This window comes from Solea senegalensis, linkage group LG7, assembly GCF_019176455.1.
Source record: "Solea senegalensis isolate Sse05_10M linkage group LG7, IFAPA_SoseM_1, whole genome shotgun sequence".
NCBI classification, from domain to species: domain Eukaryota; kingdom Metazoa; phylum Chordata; class Actinopteri; order Pleuronectiformes; family Soleidae; genus Solea; species Solea senegalensis.
The window spans coordinates 12,524,040-12,544,950 of NC_058027.1; the positions used below are offsets into that span (position 1 = coordinate 12,524,040).

Sequence of the window (20,911 nt, forward strand, 5' to 3'; positions counted from 1 at the left end):
GTAACCACTGATTTTGTTCAATAACATGTTGTTGCTCTATTACCCAACCCTTAAATGATAATTGGTAAATAATGAACGGATACATGAAAAAAAACACACATGGAAGTAAAACAAAACATAACACTTGGTTAATTAGAGTTGTGAAAAACATGCAGATGATGACAGATAAAGACATTTACCAATTCATTGGTTTTCCTCTGTTTTTTTTGTCCCTGTCGTCTTCCAGCCACAGAGATTTGAAGCCAGAGAACTTGTTGTTAGATGAGAAGAACAACATCAGGATAGCTGACTTTGGCATGGCGTCTCTGCAGGTCGGGGACAATCTGCTGGAGACCAGCTGTGGGTGAGTTCTTCATGTCATCAACTCACAAGTCCCAAAAAGTAAATCTCAGGTATTTGTATTCAAGTAGAGAATCCACTCTTTTTTAATATGTTCCAAGTAAAAGAAAAAATGCAAAGTCATTCATTACATCTTTGAATCCTTCACTTGGCCAATAAGAGAGTTGATGTGATGCACTGCGGAGAAGAGTCTCTATATCCCTATATGTATATATGTATATATCTATATATGTGTATATATATGTATGTATATATATATATATATATGTATATATATATATATATGTATATATGTATATATATATATGTAAAGAAACAATTTCAAACTTCAGAATTTACTGAAGTTGAACAAACACTGTAAAACATGAGGGTGTTGCAGTGACTTGTGTGAACTTGGTGAAATGTCAATAGTGGGACCAGTACCAGTAATAAATGCTGAGGGGTTTCCACAAGTACATAACTGATCAGTGCAAAGAGCAGAGCTATGTCCACATCAGTTATTCACCCACACTTCAGAGAGCCAGACAGTTTTTATGAAGAACCACTGATGGATCCCACAAATATCTTGCATGAATAACTAGTCAAATGACTCTTCCCCCTCATATGAAGTTAATGGAATTTATTAAATGTCATTCGGTGGCAACTCACGTACAAGTCGCCTCTAGCAGCGAGGAAGAAATGTAGCTGTTTTCTAATGAGATTGTAGTTAATGAATTTTGACACGACTGTATGTGAGTAGTTCAAATCGACTAGTTTTGCACACATTAGTATAATTAAGTATGATGTTGGCAGTGATGGAGTGTGTGTTTACAGTGGGAGACGCCGTTAGGAGACGTCTTGCTTTCTGCGCTGCTGGTTTTGACAGTTCCACACTAGTGTTGCCGCTGCCGCATGTGATTGTTTTATTATAGATATTATACATTTGTTAACTTTACGGCTCCGGTTGTGACCCATAACTGATTTCAATTTAACATCAAGCCTCCTTTACTTCTTCATTACGTCTGTTTGTTTAGATGAACTGCATTTAACCTCAGTTGACAGGCAGCAATAAAGTATCACTGATTTATGTTAACTAAAACAATAATGCCACAATGAAGAAATCAGATTATAGTCTTGTGTTTTGATAATATCGTGTACTGTCGGTTAAGCATTATATTGGTCCATTTCTGCAAGAACACTATTTTCACATTACAGCTAATTTAACTATTGCACTTGCTTGGTTTGGTTCGTATGTAAAACATGTCAAAGAGATGTAAAGTTCACATGTAACTGAGGATAAAATAATAAATACTAAAGTGAAAATGTATATTGTACATTTAAATATAATAATATAATATAGTGAATAACTGTACTACTTCATCCACCATATTAAATGTTGAGTCACAAAGTGCTGCATGCTGTCATGTGTTACCCAACAGGATGAGCCAATATCACTCAGGAGTTTGGATTGAGGCTATTTTGTATGATGTAATCGTCCCTTAGGTTAATAAATGAAAAGAAAACCAACATAACCACACTGGTTTTCATTTTCTTTACAATTTCTGTCTTTATTTTATTATTTGTCAAGGTTTACGCAAACATTTTTGAGCAGTGTGTCACCTGGACTGTTGCTCTGCGTAATGGCCATAGCTGTTGGGGATGTTCTCAGTGTGTGTGTGTGTGCGCACGTGATTGTGTTGCATGTCCTTCCCAGTGTAACCACCTCTTTTCCTCTTATACAGATCCCCACACTACGCCTGCCCAGAGGTCATCAGAGTAAGTGCTCCAGCTCTCTGTCCCTGTCTCTCTGTCCTCTCTTTCATCCAGTAACATCACACCATAATGGCTCTTTTATCAGGGCTCCATCATCACTGCTTTTATGTTTCCCCTCTGCACTGCACCCATGCTTCATTCTGCCTTAAAAATAAAAAGTAGTTCTGTGATTTTGCCATGTCTGTTTTTATTCTTGTGGTCATCAGTGAAAACTAAATGACATCTTGCATTTTGTAGTCCATGCATTAGAGTACTGCTGTATGTCTGTACTACTGTTACAGTGCGAGGTGACATACAGTGTCTCAGTTGCCAAATAATTACAAGGCCAATTAACCTAATGTGGTTAAGTTGGACTCAAGACTACACAACAAACCTGTCTCAGACCAGAACAGAAACCCTTTTGCTAAGTTGTGGTGGTGGTGTTAACCACTGCACCACCATATCCTCCATATACCTTTTTACCCATTAGCCAGTGCCTATTCATTTTAACTATGTTCTCCTTTTAAATGAACACAGGAAGAGTTTCACTCTGTACATTTGTTTAGTCTGTATTTTTTACAGACTTGATTTGGCTTATTTGACATTTTCTAACTCACTGCAAAAAGCAGCAATACAAAAAAAAAGCTGTGTCTTTAAACCAGCAGCAGTTCTTCTTCCTCCACCTGCTCACAGGCTCATTTGTTCATCCTGTTGTTCTGTGGATTTAGTCTGTCAGTCTTCTGTCTCATCATAGACCAGGTCTCCATGTGGATCAGAGGTTCTGATGGGTCAAATTTCAAACTAGGTGTTAAAAGAAAATAATGGCGCAGTAAAGAGTAGTTAAATATGCCAGGAAGAGCCGGCTAGTTGCAACAAAACTACAAAATAAAATTCAATAATAATTCCACAGTGCAAAAATGCTGATGTTTCACTGTTGGAACACCCATATACATGTATGGGTGCATCGTTTTCATATCAGGATGATTTGCAGTTTATGTGCACATGCGTAATAATAATAATAATAATAATGTCTCATCTGTGGTCGACTGTCTGCACCAGGGGGAGAAGTATGACGGGAGGAAAGCAGATGCGTGGAGCTGTGGAGTCATCCTGTTTGCACTTTTAGTGGTGAGTAATATCTGCAGAGAATTAAGTGACCTTGCTCCTGAAAGTGGAAAAAAATGAAAAATGAAATACGCAGGATGGTTGGTGTTTTTGTAAGCTGATCAAGTGGACGTGGTTTATTTTGGGAATTTGACTGAAATTAGTTTTCCTCAAATATTCAAGCTGACTTGTAAGAGTTATTAGAGGTGCTCTAGTTTAATCCACATTTGACATTTCCAATAATTCAAACTGTGATCCTTTATCACAAGGCATACAGTACTGGTATTTTTGTCTTTACTGAAGGTGAGACAGGAAACAGAAAACAATGCAGGGTCAACTTGTTTGTACATGTACAGACAGACAGTTGTGTTATTTATTATAACTCAGCAGAGGTTAGTCACAAGTTTTAATCAAGTGACAAACAACGAATTTGATCCTCAAAAAACATTTGTTAAATCTAACACCCTCTGTATGAACGTTTGTTGACTTTACATGTCTGACTTCACAGTAAGCAGATTATCCTGAAAATTACAATAACTATTAATTAATAAATAAAGAAAAGTATCATATTACGTGATTAAAGTCATGATTTTATCTTAATGAACTCCATAATTCTGCAAGCACACTTCATATTTTGTGTCATTTTAGATGAGGAATATCAGTAGATCAGCCCGTCACCTGTGTTAAATGTCTTACTAAGTCGATTAGTGTCACATTTATATATTTCATATGTTTTACTGAAATAATAATCATGAGTTTGTTTCTGATTCAATTGCAACGTTATTCTCAAAATATTGGATTTTTATGCATGGCTCTGTAGTTGTAAGGAGATTTATTTTGAGTGTTTTTGTCATGTGTCGTGAGATAAAGCAGTACATAAATTGTTTGTATTTCTCTCTCTTATATTCTCAGACATTCCCCTCTGAAATATTTGAATGACAGGTTTATGGAGTGGATGAGATATAGTGTATAGAGTTGCGTTAGTCTGTCACACTATCACACGTATTGTTTTCATGGCAGCAGCTTTATAATGTGACAGTGACAAGTGAGTTGTTTCACTGTGTATGTGTTTACTGTGCACATGCATGCATGTTGCTCTTGATTGGACGATGCAAGTGGTACCAGTCATTGTATAAAGACAAATCTTGCCACTTATGTCATTTTGATTTTAATTGTAAATGTCGTCTAGCTGCAGCCTGCTCACTCTATCAGTCATCGTGTCACTGAGCGGCCTCCACAGCTGGAGAGCAGGGGCCGACACCTCCATCATCAGGGCCTCAGTTGACTGATTCTCTTACTGTGATAGTGACTGGCTCTTTGTCAAAGTCTACATTATCTCTCAGTGAACATCTGACAGGTCATTTACATGGCAACAGGGCGTCCGTGCTGCATCATATGAGCCAATGAAGGGGCAGTTTCATCATGTCTGCGTCACGTTTTAAATGTCGCAGTGGGGGGAGTTTGGAAGCACTGACCAACACCTATATTCATCATCTACACAAAAAAACTAAACATTGACATGAAAGCTTGAAGGGTAACCGTCAAATGAAGCTTAAAACACGGAAATCAACGTGACTTTCTTTCTCGTCTTTAAGAAAAAGTATTTTGATGCCACGTGTCCTCTTGTTTTCCAGGGCGCCCTGCCGTTTGATGACGACAACTTGAGGAATCTTTTGGAGAAGGTGAAGCTGGGCGTTTTCCACATGCCTCACTTCATTCCTCCAGACTGTCAGAACCTACTGCGTGGCATGATTGAAGTGGACGCCAGTAAGAGGCTCACGGTAAGCTATTGCACTCACTCCACACCAAAAAGTCACCGCCGCTGGGCTTGGCTGTAGAGCAGGGGAGAGCTGATGTCTTCCCTCCAGAGACTCGAGTTCATTTTGCATTTCCATAGTCTGGTGCCGTTGTGTGACTCGGCTGGCTCGGGATAAATTTAGCAGTTGGTTCTGCAGCTTCTGTGCACTGCATAAAACTATTTCATCTCAGGACAAGCGTTTGTTTTGGCCTAGAATAGAAATGTAACAAAAATAACACAGGGCTGATGAGATAATGTGCTTTCACTTCTGTGTTGTCGCAGGTTATATATTTGGCAATACCTCTCTGATAACAAACCTTAAAACCAGACTTCCTGATTAATCATTCACATAATTGTGAAGCAATGTTGACACCATTTTTTAATTGTCTTTGTAACTGAAACGGAGAAAACGCACAAGTTAGCTGTGAAGTGTGACTTTTCTACCATTAAAGCCATTAAAGTGTTTTTGTAAGATAAGATAAGGTAAATGTGGGATGATAAATAGACAGATATTGCTGATGAAAACGTATGGTACAATATTACACATGTAAGTAACATACTTTATTCCTGTAATTTCCCTTCACAGTTAGAGCAGATCCAGAAGCACACGTGGTACCTGTAAGTATATCCGCCCACTTTCCCAGCCACCCCTGCTGCTGTCTGTGTGAATATACACACCTTAAAGTGAGCTGATATAAGAATGAAAAATAAAAGCAGCAAATGGAAAGCTCTCAGGGAAGAAGTAGGTGAATTAGTCCTGAGAGAGAGAAGACAGATCATCATCTCTAGTGCATTTATTATTTCTGGCTTTATGAAAACGCTGAATTCCTTGAATGACATGAAACTAAACTCAGTATTCAACCCAAATTGATATCAGGCCTTTTATCTAAATGTAGCATGTCACTCAGCGCCGTCTACTAGCAAACATCCAGTTTACTGCACTTCACGTCGTGTTTTGTGATTGATTTGCATTGTTCTGCCATTACTCATGTCACTGAGCCGACTCAAGTAATAACTGAGATCTGGGAACTTGGAAAGCAAAAGGGTCAATAAACATGAGCCGTCAGATGATTATACTGGTTCAAATGTGCTCATTAACAACTGCATTTATATGCAGCATATTTATATGCAGTGTCAAGCAGTGTAAGTGTGGACAAGTACTCGAATGCAGGAGCCAAAAAAACGACAACATAATATAGACTCCACTGCAACACACAGTCTCACTCTCTGCTTAATGCAATGGTGTTCCTCTATATATATTTACGTATTATAAAAGTAATATTAGGTTCCTGATGTCACGATTTCTCGGCATCTCACAGCCTTCAAACACTTTTGTGACGCAACCTCTAATGTCTTGTCAGTCATCCGTCTGTGTTGTGTTGCAGAGCCGGAAAAAACGAGCCCGAACCTGAGCAGCCAGTCCCGAGGAAGGTAGCCATCAGGATGCTGGCTTCAGTCGAGGAGATTGACCCTGACGTCCTGGAGAGCATGCACTCTCTGGGCTGCTTCAGAGACAAGGACAAACTGACCAAAGACCTGCTGACCGAGGAGTGAGTGAGGAGGAGGAGCAGGGGGAGGGAGGGCGAGGGAGTAAAGAAGTGATAAAACCACCAGAGGAAACAGAATAAAGCCAGAGGGACGGGGAATGAAGGAGCAGACGTGGGGGTAGAGAGATTGTCAGTTTGATGAATTTTTCCATTTAAAATGTCTTGTGATGATGGAGCATCGTATTGTCCCGCTCTTAACCAATGAACACTCAGGTGATTGTGAACTCTCCGGCTGTCTTATTTCCTCAGTGACAACCAGGAGAAGATGATCTACTTCCTTCTGCTGGATCGTAAGGAGAGATATCCCAGCCATGAGGACCAGAACCTGCCTCCACGAAGTGAGATCGGTAGGTGCAAGTCCAGGGCGACGCAGGTTGTTGTAGTGGTTAGCACTCTTGCCTTTGCAGCAAGAAGACCCGGGTGTGCAACCCGGTTGGTTGGTTTTCTACATGGAGGTTTCACGTGTGTGTGTATGAGATTCTCTGGTTTCCTCCCACAGTCCAAAAACATACAGATCTGGGTGTTAGGCAAATTGGACACTCTAAATGCCCATGAGAGTGGATGGTTGTTGTCTTTATGTGACCCTGTGATGGACTAGCGACCTTTCGAACCTATGTGTTTGGGGAGGTGGGGGGGGGGAATAAGGGTGTTGAAAGTGAATGAACAAAGGTCAAAGTTCAGCTGAACTCCAGAAAATACACTTAGCTCATAATGTATTTGTACCGTCTAAAATGAACATTATGTAATATACATTTTGACCTTGGTTTATTTCACCTGAAAATATGAGGATACATTTTTGTTCTTGTTAAATCTGTATTACATTTAGCATCGAGGTTGGAAGGTGAACCTCACTACTGAAGTGACATTTGCAAGGTACTTAAGTTAAGTGAAGTAGACTGATCCCAGTGCTGGTGATGTTTGGCAACAAGAATGAAAACCTAATCTTTCCCGCATGGTTGAAATCTCAGTTACTCAAACCCCCAGTAATGTGAAGTGTGAGAGTCGGTTTCAGTTCTCTTTTACAGCTAGTAAGGGCAAATCTCGGATAGGATTTTTCACAAACAAAAGATTGTGAAGAGTGAATGAATGAACGAAGGCGAATGAGTCACTAATATTAGCAATATTAGCTGTTATTGGTAATATTGACTACATTTCCTGGAGTTTTTCTCCGAGAAGAAATAAGACAAGGACTTCACATTAAGAGGAACTCACAGCTGAGTTAGTAGACCTGATACTTTCTTAAAGAGCAACTTAACCACAGTTGAAAATCTATCACCCTCTGACCTCCGACAGTTGAAGTGTTCATGTTGCTGCAGTGTGGTTTAAGTGTTTGGCCGCGGGGTGAAGTGAAGACAACCTGACATCACCACCGCATGAGCGCAGAAATGAGTGAGGAAACAAACATCAGGGGGTTCTCGTCTCTCTGGCAAACATAATGCCAGTTCTATATTAATATTACATTTTTTTTTTTTTTTTCATCCTGCACCTTTCAAACACTGCACACAAGTTTTAATAGATTACAGTGAGCACACAGTGAGTACCTCAGGGAGCCTGGGATTGTGGAGAATTCCCACCAAATACACTGAGCTAAGCCACTCAGCTCACAGCAGAGTTCTTGACTTTCCACTGATTGATTATGTTTTTCAGTATGTTATTTATTTCACCTTCTGAAGTATTGAAGCATTGAAATATACAGGTTTGGGTGAACTTATTGTATATAAATAAATAAGGTAAAATGTTTGATTATTCCTTGTTTGACTTTTGATTCCTGACCTTCGTCTGAACTTGCTCAGCAGACCCTCCCAGGAAGCGTGTGGACTCTCCCATGCTGAGTCGTCATGGCAAACGGAGACCAGAGAGGAAGTCCATGGAGGTGCTGAGCGTCACAGAGGGAGGGTCTCCTGTACCGGTACGGCGGGCCATCGACATGGCAACCCACGGACAGAGGTAAGAGATGAGAATCTGCATGTGTGTTCTCCAGCATGGACAAAACATGTCTGATACACGTAAGTCGGTCTTTTGTTCAAAGTGTATTTGATTGCTGTTGTTGTCAGTTATGATAAACAACGTATTTAAATGCAGTTGAGAAAAGTGGGGAGAGGAGCTACAGCTCAGCAGCACTTCATTTAAGTTGGCTCGGTCCTTTCTCCTCAGATTTATGTCACCTATGCCGTCTGTTTGCCCTCACAACAACCTTCCCTCAGTTATCCACACTTCAATTTGGCCTAAGCTGTAAATCCTTACTGTCCTTACTGAGCTGCAGTTAAATACATGACACGCCTTTCTCACTGTGTTGGCCCCGGTTGTACAGTGAAAACCTGACAAAATAAGACAGAAGAAAAGCAGAAAACTCTGCCGGAGACTCATGCCACACGCTGCGCTCTGCTGTAAAATCAAATCAGTTGATGAAATGCATGACTCTCAGGTTTGTGCGTTGTGTGTGTAACGTGTGCATGGAGCATGCGGTCAAAGAGGTCATAAAGCATCCCAGTGTAAGAGGCTCTGAATCTGAAATGTGTTTGATGCATAAATGAACTGCAGAGGTTTGTAGGCGGACTCTTTGTCCCACAAAAGTGCGTTTGAAGTTCTTGTAAAGATGCAAACTCAAGAACTGGACGCATTGTGCTCTATAAAAAACAGGTAATGCATGTAATCAATAAAGGAGAATGAAGGCCAACATTTGAAAAAAAGTGTTAACACTGACACAAAAAAAGCTTATTTTGTTATTGGACATTTTTACTGAAATTCATGGACTTTGTGTTGCAGCTGCAGTTATTCTAGTTCGAATAGATCAAAAATGTATTCAAACCACTGGGATTAAAGTTGCACCACAGCAAAGTGAAGCACATTTTTCTTTATGAAGAGTATTGATGTGTAGCAGTGCTGTACAAATGAAATAAAAAAAACTGAATAAAACATAATGAAGAAAGGGTTACATTACACGACATAAAAATCAGATGATAAAAAGTAAAAAATAGTTTTGAAGTCAAACCTGAGCCTTTGCAGAATCCGCAGTGACTTTTGGATTGCATTACTTCCGTAGTCAGAAAACAAGACAAATATCCATTAGCCCCTGTAATCCCACAGTGTTTTATTTTATCATTGTATTTTTCTTCGAATTTAAGCGAACAAGTTGATGGTTGTCGATCACAGGGATTTTTTACAAAAACCAGAGGCTCAGTCAGATCCAGTTTTACTAGAGATGTTTATTTTGACGTCCACATTCGAGCACTGCTCATTCACTTCAAAGCGTGTCATGTGATGTTGAACGGCATTGTGCTGTCTCTGCGTGCGTTGTGTGGCAGTAGAAGTTGAGAAAAGGTCCACCAGTTGTCGCTAGCCAGTCAAATAAGATGAGGAATGAAGCATTTTGAATGTGTTCAAGCTCCAACTCGTCCTCTGACCTTCTTCTTTTCCACAGCAGTGGGACTGTGAGTCGTCCCCCAATGTACTCGGAGAAAAAAACTTTAGGAAATAAGTTGAAATAATTAAAACAGATACTGCACCTTTTCTACCAGCATGCATTAAACTTAGAGTGACATATGGATAAAAAGGCATCTTTGACTCTGCTGGAGTTATGTGACATTGCTCTCTCATCTTATTTTTGCTCTCTTCACTGATAAGTGAATTAAAATTAGCGGTGAAATGATTAAAATGTCCCACTGACTCAAGCATGAGCCATGAATGTGCTGTTTGTCGTCAGACTTCTATATCCTTGCACGTGTACAGCCTTGTGTTCCTCTTTGTTTCATGGTGATCGGTTTTGTTTTACAGTGCTGTTTGATTTTGTTCTAAGCATTTTTGAGTTCATTAGTGACTGCTGCATGCTGTGTATTAGGATTCCCCTTATGTGACTCCGTTTCTGTCTCTTGGTTTTCTGTCTGCCCCTTTTTAGCAAATCTGTTTTCAGTAAAAGCTTGGATATCACAAACGCTAACTGCAGCAAGGAAGAAAGGTATTGGTTTGCTCCGTTCATCTTATTTCTCAGTTTGTTCGTAGACATATTTCCATTTTGTTCCTTTGCTGTTTTTATCCATTACCTTTTGTCTTGTTTTTGCTGTAGCATGTTATTTCCTAAAATGTCCCCGTCCATTAGTGGTATCTTGTTAATGTCTTTTTCTAGGTTTTCTTAACAAAAATGGAAAATATATATAATTAAGGACAAAGAAAGCAAGACTCTAATTTTATCTAGGAGTCTCACATCTCCTTTACACCTTGTTTTAAAATATGATCCGACCCAGATATGTTTAACATATAAAATCATCTTCCCTCTGTGTTTACACATGGTGTTTTAAGTATATGAAAAGGTCTTTTTTTTATGAATATCTTGTTTTAAATATTTCTCTGTTTCAGAGGGTATTGATCTTTCATATTGCTTGTCCACAAATATCAGTTTCAGACTCTCCGACTCACAGAAACATGACTTTTGTGGCAGAATAGTGACATGCAGGCTGGAAACCAGATCTATTGAGAGGACTGACTTTACTTAAATTGAGAAACACCAGAAAGAGGAAAGAGCGTCTGATTCTGGTCAGATTTATAATAATCTGATTCTGACTGTGGTTCATACCGAGAACAGAACAATATCAGACTTCTGTCTCTGATGTCTTTAGATCATTTGTTCTCCTTCCCTGTATCCCATCTTCATTTGCACTGTGCGTGTTTGTATTTGTGTCTTTTGATATTTGTTTGTACTTTGCCAGTCTTGTGTTTTCTCTGTAAAGCATGGGGAGGGGTAACTTTCACCTTCTCTGCCGTCTCCAGCCTCCCTTGTGTGGCTGACCTTGCACAGTTTGTTGCTGAATGTGCAGCCTGGATTGAGATTAGCATAAATTAATTGGCAGGAACGCAGATGGAGCACAAACAGGAGATGGAAATAAGGCTCCCCCTACCACCCTTTATTTCCCTCATCATCTAATTGGGGAGATCCGTAAAGTGACGCTCCAAAACGCATCACTACTGATGAGCCAAGAAGTCATTTATAGATTTAAGAGATGATCCAGCACCAGCATTCTGAATATAGACAGGATGAGTGTCACATTTAACAAGTTGCATGTTAATGACTGCTTGTTTCTGAAGTGAGTGACAGTGGTTCATCTCCAAGCCATCTTTAATCCAATATACTTGCTCTTTGTCAGTGTACACCATGAGTATTATCATCACAGGAAGAGCAGATCAAAACAAACAAAAAAAAAACAGTTTATCTCTTTTATTCTCTATCATTAACACACCAGTTTTCCATTGCCTACACCTGATCATATTTGCTTAGCTCATACCAAACACCTTACAGTAAGGGTACATGACTTATGACTTCATGCATGATAAAATAATGAATTACCTGATGAACTATCAGTATTAATGTACTTCTTGCCTGACTGCATGATGCTACATGGCATTAATTTACTTAATTTATTGAATGCATTAACTAAGGTATTGGAATCATTATAATTTATGAGTTATTAATGATGTTCATGATGACTTAATAGGCAAATCTGTATCTGATCTGCTGAATCCCTAGTCTCATAATCATGATTAATTCAGCATTACTTCTTCATGGTGTCATCAATAAAGCTGGGCTCTGATTTATCTTTAACACTTATAAAGAACACATGATCATTGCTGGTATGGTTGTACAATCTCATGTTCTTCAGGTCAAAGTGTGTTAGTGTGTTCTTTATTTAACCATAATTGTTTTTGTAAAATCTCATACTGCAGTTCTCAATTATTTTAACAGAAAAGAAAAAAGTGCTAATGGATTTTGCAGTGGATGTTTGGCTGCTTGCGTTTATGTGTGTGGCTGTGTATGTGTCCATGCATTTCACAATGCCGCTGACACAGCGGATCTATTTATAGAGTTTCAACCCAGAATACTCCTTATGTCTGAGTGTTAGGGAAAGTAGACAGGCCAAGTGAGCAGATTTTTGTAACACGACTCTCACAGCCACACACAAGATGCAAAACGTCACGGTCCACAAACTGCAAAGACGAAGTGCTAAAACAAGGCCTGGAGCAGTCTTAACAGCATATTCCTCTGTGTGCGTTGTGTTTCTTGGTCCAAAATTAACTGACACTTGAAATTACATTTCATTTCAAAGCTACTCTGAGTCACAATGCATTGTAGTTTGGACATTCGGAGGATGAATCTTTCTTGGCATCACCATAAAACAAATATCAGATGAAATATGAGGCAAGAAATAATAAATAATAAGATGCCAATTAACTGGTATCATCATGCCTGTGCTATACCTCTGTGTTTCACGTAAAATAGGAGAATGTCAGGGCCACACGGCTGCTTAGTGGCTAGCACTGTTGCCTCACAGCAAGAAGATCAATGGTACAAATCCTGGTTCGACCTGGGGCTTTTCTGTGTGAAGTTTGCATATTTCTCTGAGTATTAAATCTTCTTCCCAAAAACTTGCAGAGGTTAATTAGACACTCTAAATGGATGAATGGTTGTTCATCTCCATATGTTTGCCTTACAATGGACGGGCGACCTGTCCTGGGTGAACCTCATATTTTGCTCAATGTCAGCTGGGATTGGCTCCAGCTTCCTGCGAACATCCTGTGGAGGATAAAGCAGAAGAGAATGAGCGAGGGAAGAGTGTATCAGTAACACAGAGTTAAGGAAGCAGGAATAAAACCAATGGGCTCAGAGTGAAGTTCAGATTGTTCACAGGATTTGTTTTCCAGTGTTTCTGTGTACAGGTGGCATGTGCTGTCGAGCTCTGCAGTGTGGTTGTGTGATTATGTGATCCAGTGAACGCTTCTGGATATTGATCTGTGTGTGTGTGTCTATGTGTGTAGATCGCGATCGATCAGCGGAGCATCCTCAGGTCTGTCCACCAGTCCTCTCAGCAGTCCCAGGGTAAGTGTCCGTTCCTTCCACGCACTGATCGGTTTCCACAATACACTTCACTGGCTGGCTCTGCTGGTATGTTGTCACGCTCACACATCAAATACCCTTCACTTCAGCCAATCATCAGCAGCTCATACACACCACTGTGGACTTCATCCAGAGCTGATGTGAGGCACAGTTGAGCCTCTGATTGATCAAGCCATGGTCTGTAAAGAAAAGTAGATGTTAAAGACAGGCACACTGTAATTCACAGAATATATTGTTTATATTTCTCATTACACAGGTGTGTGATATGTAAATAATAAGAAATAAAGATTTCCCTCTGATTTCTGATGATATTCAGAAGAAGGCATCATTATATTGACTCCTAAATGATGAAGATATAAGAGCTGAGTTGAACTGTCAGCTGCTGTTCTCCTATCAAGGTTGTAGTCTGACCTCAGGTGTAGGCCTTTAATTCTGGCTGCACTGTACATCAGAACTTTTAGGATAAAAATGGGCTCCGGAAGGCCAGTAACACAGTGAGATCCGGTGATTTACCAACAGAGAGCAGATTCAACAGTCAGGTTTGATTAGTGTCCATCACTCTGTGAGAAAGTGTGTGTGCTGCATGAGGTGTGATCGGATCCAGTGCATCCTGCATGATCTGTAGTTTCAGCAGTCACTGGGTAAGTGGCCGTTCCTTCCGCAGATCTTTCCACCACATTCAAATCCTGGTAGAATACCACTGTTTTTGCTGCTCACTGGCGCACAACTGTGTTCTGAGAATGTGAGGCACATTACCAACTTCAGCTGCTGTCAAGACACACACACTGCACCAGAGCATGCACTAGGTCATTACAGCTCTGTGTGATATGTAAATAAAGAAATACTGATTTAGGGATTTCTATATTCAGATGACACATAATTGACTCCTAAATGATGAAATATAAGAGCTGAAAGAGCTGCTGTTCTCCTATCAAGGTTGTAGTCTGACCTCAGGTGTAGGCCTTTAATACCTGCACTCATCACAGAGCTTTTAGATGGTGCAGATGAAACACCGAACCCTAGATGAGATCCGGTGATTTAATGTCCACAGAGAGCAGATTCACACACAGCGGCAGGTTAGCTGAAGAAGCAGTCCATCACTCTGTGAGAAAGTGCTTGTGCTGCTGCAGAGGCAAAACACACAAGTGTAAAATCAACTGCAGCTGCTGTAGCAATCACAATGAAAACATTTTTTGTTTGTTATTTCTGCGTAAGAATTCCTTTTTTGCTCACATTTAAAGTGACAATAATTCATTCCACATACATGCACCAATCAGACTATCAATAGAATCAACAGAACTGTTGTCAAATAAATAAAGCGGTGCATCCCTACATCTTTATGTCATCAAAACACAGCAAAAATGTGAAAAAAGATAGATATTGAGTTAAAGAAGGGTGTAACAAAAACATCACATACTTGATTTTTTGACTTTTCATAAAATAAACTTTTAAGACAAAAACAATGAAAACATTGTTTGTTTGTTTTTACTTTTTGCTAAAGTGCAATAAAAACCCATCAAACAATCAGATATCAGAATCAATGAGTTGTAGTCTCGGTGCATCCCTACTCGTAATGCATCATCAATGCTGCCTCCTGACTGGCTAATCACTCTGCTAATTGCATGTACTGTTTTTTTTTCTGTCTTTCTTGCACTCTCACCACTTCCTGCCTGCTCCACCTCTCAACCCATCTGCCGCTCCTTTTTTATTTTTCCTGGTTTGTTTTTTGTGGGAATGACCCTTTATTGGGTGATGGTGTTCCACTGACTGTGTATTTGGCTTACTCTGCCATCCTTCCTAATGGGTGCATGACCAATCGCAGCCCACTCGCCGATTTTTCATCCCCCCACAGTCCCCAGACTTGTGTCAGTCCCCTAACTGTAGCCCCACCCACTCCTCTGAAGTCCGCCTCAACGGGGTGGGGCCTCGTATTCCCAATTCATACCATCCTAAGATGGGGTCTCCCCTCATGCACCCACGCACACAGACTCTTCCTGCCAAGCCCAAAGTATTGGAGAAGCCCTTGCAGACCACCAGGTCTAACCCACTTCCCAACTCAGCCCAGATCCCCACAACCCCCAAATCTGAGCCCTCCACGCCCTGCCAGCCTCTGGCTCCCTGTATCCCCAACAGTCCACGGGTGAGACGCCACCCTCCCCTGACCGTGCCCCCCAAACTCTCTATCCCTCTCTCCCCTGTCCCACCTATGTCACCCCTCCGCCGCCACCACCTCCACCCTGACCACAACGGCAAATCTGTCCCAATCACGCAGGTGACCCCTCACCCCTCCCCAAGAGGGAGCCCTCTCCCCACCCCCAAAGGCACCCCGGTGCACACGCCCAAGGACAGCCCAACCGGCACACCCAGCCCGACGCCCCCGCCAAGCCCATCCATCGGAGGCATGCCCTGGAGGACACGCCTCAACTCCATCAAGAACAGCTTCCTGGGCTCACCTCGGTTTCACCGCAGGAAAATGCAAGGTAGGGTGAGGGGGTGGGGGGAGGGTAATTAAATGAGGCTTATCTGTATGATAACCAATTTAACACAGTTTGTGCTAATGCAGCTCATAAATGCAGTTAATGCATTCTTATAGCTTAGGGGACCGAACACAAATCATCTCTGATGTTCTAATAGTTGCTGTGAACACTTGCCTCACCTGCGTCGCCTGTGACGATGCTGCATTATTTGCATTCTCACAAGAGTCCAGGTCCTTCAGGTTGTTTATTTTTAAAGCTACACTATTTTGATGATGCCATGAAATGTTCTAGGTACTTTTTTAATCTGCATCAAACTGTGGTGAAAAATAACGTGACAAATATTGATCATGGTTGCTACAAAATGCATGTAAAGACAACAGGGGTGTGTGCATTATGTAGGAGAAAAATAACACTGTAACTATGTAACTGTGTGGCCTCTGACCTGTGCACAGTTCCCACCCAGGAGGACATGTCCAGTCTCACCCCAGACTCTTCTCCAGAGTGAGTAGCATGATTCACCATGTTGTAACTTGAAGTCACAACATGTAAGCTGTAGTAAGATTGTGAATTTAGCAATATGTATCTTTAATATGTTTGAAACAACTCATTTGCTTTCTGCTACGGGGCATTTGTAAGAGCATTACGTTTGTATTAAGCCTCTGCAGAAAATGGTACCCCAAAAAACTGCACTGCGTTCATTATTGGAATATTTATTTTGCTGAGGTAGATAAAGTAGATGCAGTTTTGTTAATATATTGATTCACATCTGAAGTCTCACTTTGGGCCTCACAGTCATGTCTGTGCTCATTTATAAGATGAATTACCTCGTGTACACTCAGGGTTTCTGATCACCACCAAAAGAAAATGCTAATATCTGTTACACTTCCACTTTTTAATAATGAAGCCGCTTCAGATTTACATTATTGTCTACTCTGAGTGGATTTGCACGTCCCGCTTCATGTCTCATTCGTCTCCTCGCAGATTGGCTAAGAAGTCCTGGTTTGGCAACTTCATCAATCTGGAGAAAGAGGAGCAGATCTTCATAGTGATCAGAGACAAACCTCTCAGCTCCATAAAGGCTGACATAGTCCACGCCTTCCTCTCTGTGAGTTCTTTCTCCTTTGTTTCCTGTGGCTTTTCACGTTCAAAAATTGTCCGTTCTCCTCTTCTGTCTTCTTCTTATTCCATCTTTCCTCTTTACCTATACTTCCCTCAACACACGTTGACACTCTCACTGTCTTTTAAAGCTATGGAGATGATTTTTTTTGAATGGCAGACACCATCTGTCAACACAGCAAAGACAAAGAAACATGTCAGGGAGAATCCGTCATCATCTGGTTATTCCAAGCCCAGGAAAAAACATGTTTATGTTGTGTTAAACTCAATTTTTAAATGTAACTGTTGTTATACATTTCTGCCAGTGGGAGTTTCTCAGTGACAGCAATGAGTAAAGATACAGTTTGTTGCCATGGTGAAACAGTGGGGGATCATGGGAGTTATATAGTAGCATTTATGTATAATTAGGATTCAGGGTTCATAAAGAACTGCTGATTAAATCTAATAAAAATACTGAATATTAGAGCTTTAAGTCAAAAATCATTTTACTTGAGGTCTCTAAGGGGCTGCAAGCCAAGCGGCCGCTAATGTTTACTCTAATGTTTAGTCCACTGACTAAAATCTATTATGAGAAACATGTAGTCAAGAGCCACTAACACATGATACTATTGACAGGCACCCTTGATTTGTACACATCTGAAATATAAGAATACAAGTCACCTACATGTACAACACAGGTCTGTTTGTTAACGGTCTTAATGCGGAAAAGGAAAATGTGTTTCCTCTGTAGTGAAATCTGTTTGTTTGTGTTGATACTAACTCAGAGTTGGTTTACCACCACCACCCCTCATCCTCCATCTCTCTCTCAGATCCCCAGTCTGAGCCACAGTGTCATCTCCCAGACCAGTTTCCGTGCAGAGTACAAGTCCACAGCTGGTCCGACCGTTTTCCAGAAACCTGTAAAGTTTCAGGTGGACATCACCTACACTGAGAGCTCTGGCGCCACCAAGGAGAACGGCATCTACTCCGTTACTTTCACCCTGCTCTCAGGTTAGCACAAAACATTATACACACAGTTGTGGTTTTCTTCTCTGTGTTATACATAGGACTAAATGGAAATACTTTTCTGTATATCCATTTCATGATCAAGTATTATAGTCACAGGAACTTTATAAAGTACATCTTTTTGACAGCTTGTTAAAGCAAATATCTACTCTGTCAATCACATGGTAACAACTAAATACATTTAGACATGTAGAAATGGTCATGATGACCTGAATGAAGAAAAAAGATGATTTAAATATATTTCAGGATTGCTGATCTACTGGGATTTTCATGCACAAACATCTGTTGAGTTCACAGAGAATGGTGTGAAAAGAGAAAATATCCAGTGAGTATTCTCTGCTCATGTCAGAGGTCAGAGGAGAATGGTCATATTGATTCAAAATGATAGAAACAGTAGCGCAAATAACGTCCTGTTACAACCAAGGTATGCAGAAGACCATCTGAATGCACAATTTGATGAACCTTGAAGGGCTACAGCAGCAGAAGAAGAACACACTGGCTGTCACTTTGTTAGGTGTCCCATGTACCTAATAAATTGGCTGTTGAGGGCATAGCATGAGTAAACACAGGGGTCTTTTTACTCTTTGAACATATGCAACATTATTTTACAGGTTCTGAGTACCTTTGCGGTTCCACTCTGTGCAAATTTGAAATCCTGCGTCTTGCTCATTAGGTCCCAGCCGACGTTTCAAGCGCGTGGTCGAGACCATCCAGGCTCAGCTGCTCAGCTCTAATGACCAGCCCGGCGTCCAGCCCCAGATCTCTGGTAAGTGGAGTCCCTTTGCCACTCATCCCTCGACCACGCCTAAACCCACAACCCTCCACGGCCTCCACATCCTCACAGCCTCCCTCCCTCTCCCCCCGGCATCCTGGCACTCCCCTACAGCATAGCCACGCCCGGTGGCACACCTCCGCTAAGACCCGCTCCGCTCAGCTCAGCTCAGCCCAGCTCGGCACCCTGCACACAGCATCTCCACGTGCATGTCCCTGCCACATACCATGGCGTGCGCACACAAACACAGCACATGGTAACATTGTTGTTCAGTGCGCTTCATTTGTACACCCACAGGGCTGATTACTGCCACTCAGGAGCTGTACATCAAACTGTCATTTATCCTTGGCAAACAGCAGCTCGGCACTCAGCCCGGCGACTGACTCAGCAGAAAACACACAGGCCAGTATTCGAGTCAGACATGTGTGGATTAGCTATTACATTAGCGTGGTGCAGGAGAGCAACTATGTTGAAATAGAAACCTGGGTCACATCCTGTCAGATGTCAGAAGTGATTTAGAAACAATTGTTTTTTTTGACATGAGTAAAAATCGTGGGGCTGCCTATTGAGAGATGGACGAATTCAAAAATGTGTAAGAAAAGAAAGAGTGACTGTGTTCTACTACTGTCCTTGTTAGTTTTGTAACGTTCCTTTTTTGTATGGGGTTATTTACTTGATAATGGTCCCCCCTGGTGGTAAGGGCAGAGTACTACATGAGGCTGTTAAATGCTGCCTTCAGGGCAAGTCACCTCCTCAGCTCCCGCTGCAGCAGGCGACACCTGAAGTCTGCAGCCTTTACAAAGATAGTTTGGATTTTTTATTATTATTGTCATCGTCATTATTATTATTATCTCAAATCAGCAGCTGTAGACAATGGTTCAGCAAAAACAAAGCAACACATGTCCAGCAAAACCTGAATCAGTGTGCAGCCAGTGCAGCGAAACCTGAGTTCCCGATCTGAGTTTGCAAAAACACGTCTCTACAGAAGAGGAATTTAATTGTTTCCTACAAAAAATGGGATCAATGAACAGTGATTTGTATAGAAACAAAATCAATGTACATTTCCAGTGTATAGATCTTAACAGATTTATACAAAACAGTTTGTTTATTCAAATAGATGTGTTATCTATACAGGAAATAGAATAAAAGGTAACTACTTTTTATAAATATGTATAAATAATACAGAATAAACACAGTTAATGTTGGCCATCTTTTGGCAGAGAGTCGTAAGAAGCTACTGTGGAGTCTGTCAATCATTAATGCATTTCACTACTTTTCTTTTATTATAGTACAAACTGTAGTGCTGAGCATGAAACACTCAACTCTGTAAATCAAACAAAAGTTGAACTCCAGCCGTCATTCTCAGTCTCCCACCGCCTTATCTGATCCCCACCAGCTGCTGCTCATTTCTGCTGTATGTGTCTCACGTGTCCAAAAATCCAAACTATCACTCGAACTCTATGAACCAGTAGTACCAGTCTGACCAGTCACTGCCACAGACGGGAACTGTTATCAGGCACTGTGTGCACAACCTCAACTTCCACCCACCACCGTCATGAGGATGTGCCTGTAACCCACATCTCAACCTACTGTACCTGTCCGTCTAACGATCCATCCACATCTCCCTCTCTTCCTCGTACCTGCCTCTCCATGAGACCCCTGCTTCTTGTTACCCTCAGCTTTTATTCTTGAAGTGCGCGTAAAGTGATAAAGTGAGGCGGACGTCGCTGTTCAGCAGTGTTTTTACAGAATATAAACATAAATGCTCAGGTGTCAAATCACCTGTTTAACAGACATGGAGAGAAGCGAGATTCTTATCATTTAGCTTGAGTTTAGCGACATGATGTACACAAACATAGCTCAGATTTGGCTGCATTCCCCTCTGTCTCTATCCATGCTACCTGCAGGGAAGAAGCTTTTCTGAGACAGCTCAGTTGAGGAGCAGGTGCAGTAACTCTTGAATAAACCGCAGATAAAGCATGCTTAGGGTTTTTATATCGTTACAGCATTTGAGTAATGTATGAGTTATGTTAACCATGGGCCTGGTGTGTCCTCTAGCCAAAATTAAAACAAAAAGTCCCAAACAGAACACTAGAGGGAAAGAGTTTTCTTTCCTTACTCCATAGTTATAATTTATTT

At 41.0% G+C, this 20,911-nt stretch overlaps 1 protein-coding gene across 12 annotated transcripts in view; it reads left to right on the forward strand.

Moving 5' to 3' along the window:
- Positions 1-20,911, forward strand: part of LOC122772045 (serine/threonine-protein kinase BRSK2-like) — an 87,488-nt gene that overhangs the window by 62,038 nt on the left and 4,539 nt on the right. For 3 of the 12 annotated variants that reach the window (XM_044029681.1, XM_044029683.1, XM_044029686.1), the window contains exons 5-19: positions 227-343; positions 2,061-2,094; positions 3,130-3,198; positions 4,809-4,955; positions 5,559-5,590; positions 6,358-6,522; positions 6,769-6,866; positions 8,313-8,466; positions 10,415-10,474; positions 13,324-13,384; positions 15,225-15,882; positions 16,332-16,380; positions 16,861-16,984; positions 17,805-17,985; positions 18,674-18,766. In XM_044029681.1, coding sequence (XP_043885616.1) covers positions 227-343; positions 2,061-2,094; positions 3,130-3,198; positions 4,809-4,955; positions 5,559-5,590; positions 6,358-6,522; positions 6,769-6,866; positions 8,313-8,466; positions 10,415-10,474; positions 13,324-13,384; positions 15,225-15,882; positions 16,332-16,380; positions 16,861-16,984; positions 17,805-17,985; positions 18,674-18,766 — 2,042 coding nt within the window. The remainder of the gene's footprint in view (positions 1-226; positions 344-2,060; positions 2,095-3,129; positions 3,199-4,808; positions 4,956-5,558; positions 5,591-6,357; positions 6,523-6,768; positions 6,867-8,312; positions 8,467-10,414; positions 10,475-13,323; positions 13,385-15,224; positions 15,883-16,331; positions 16,381-16,860; positions 16,985-17,804; positions 17,986-18,673; positions 18,767-20,911) is intronic. The other 9 variants (XM_044029685.1, XM_044029693.1, XM_044029691.1 and 6 more) reach the window with 7 other exon arrangements.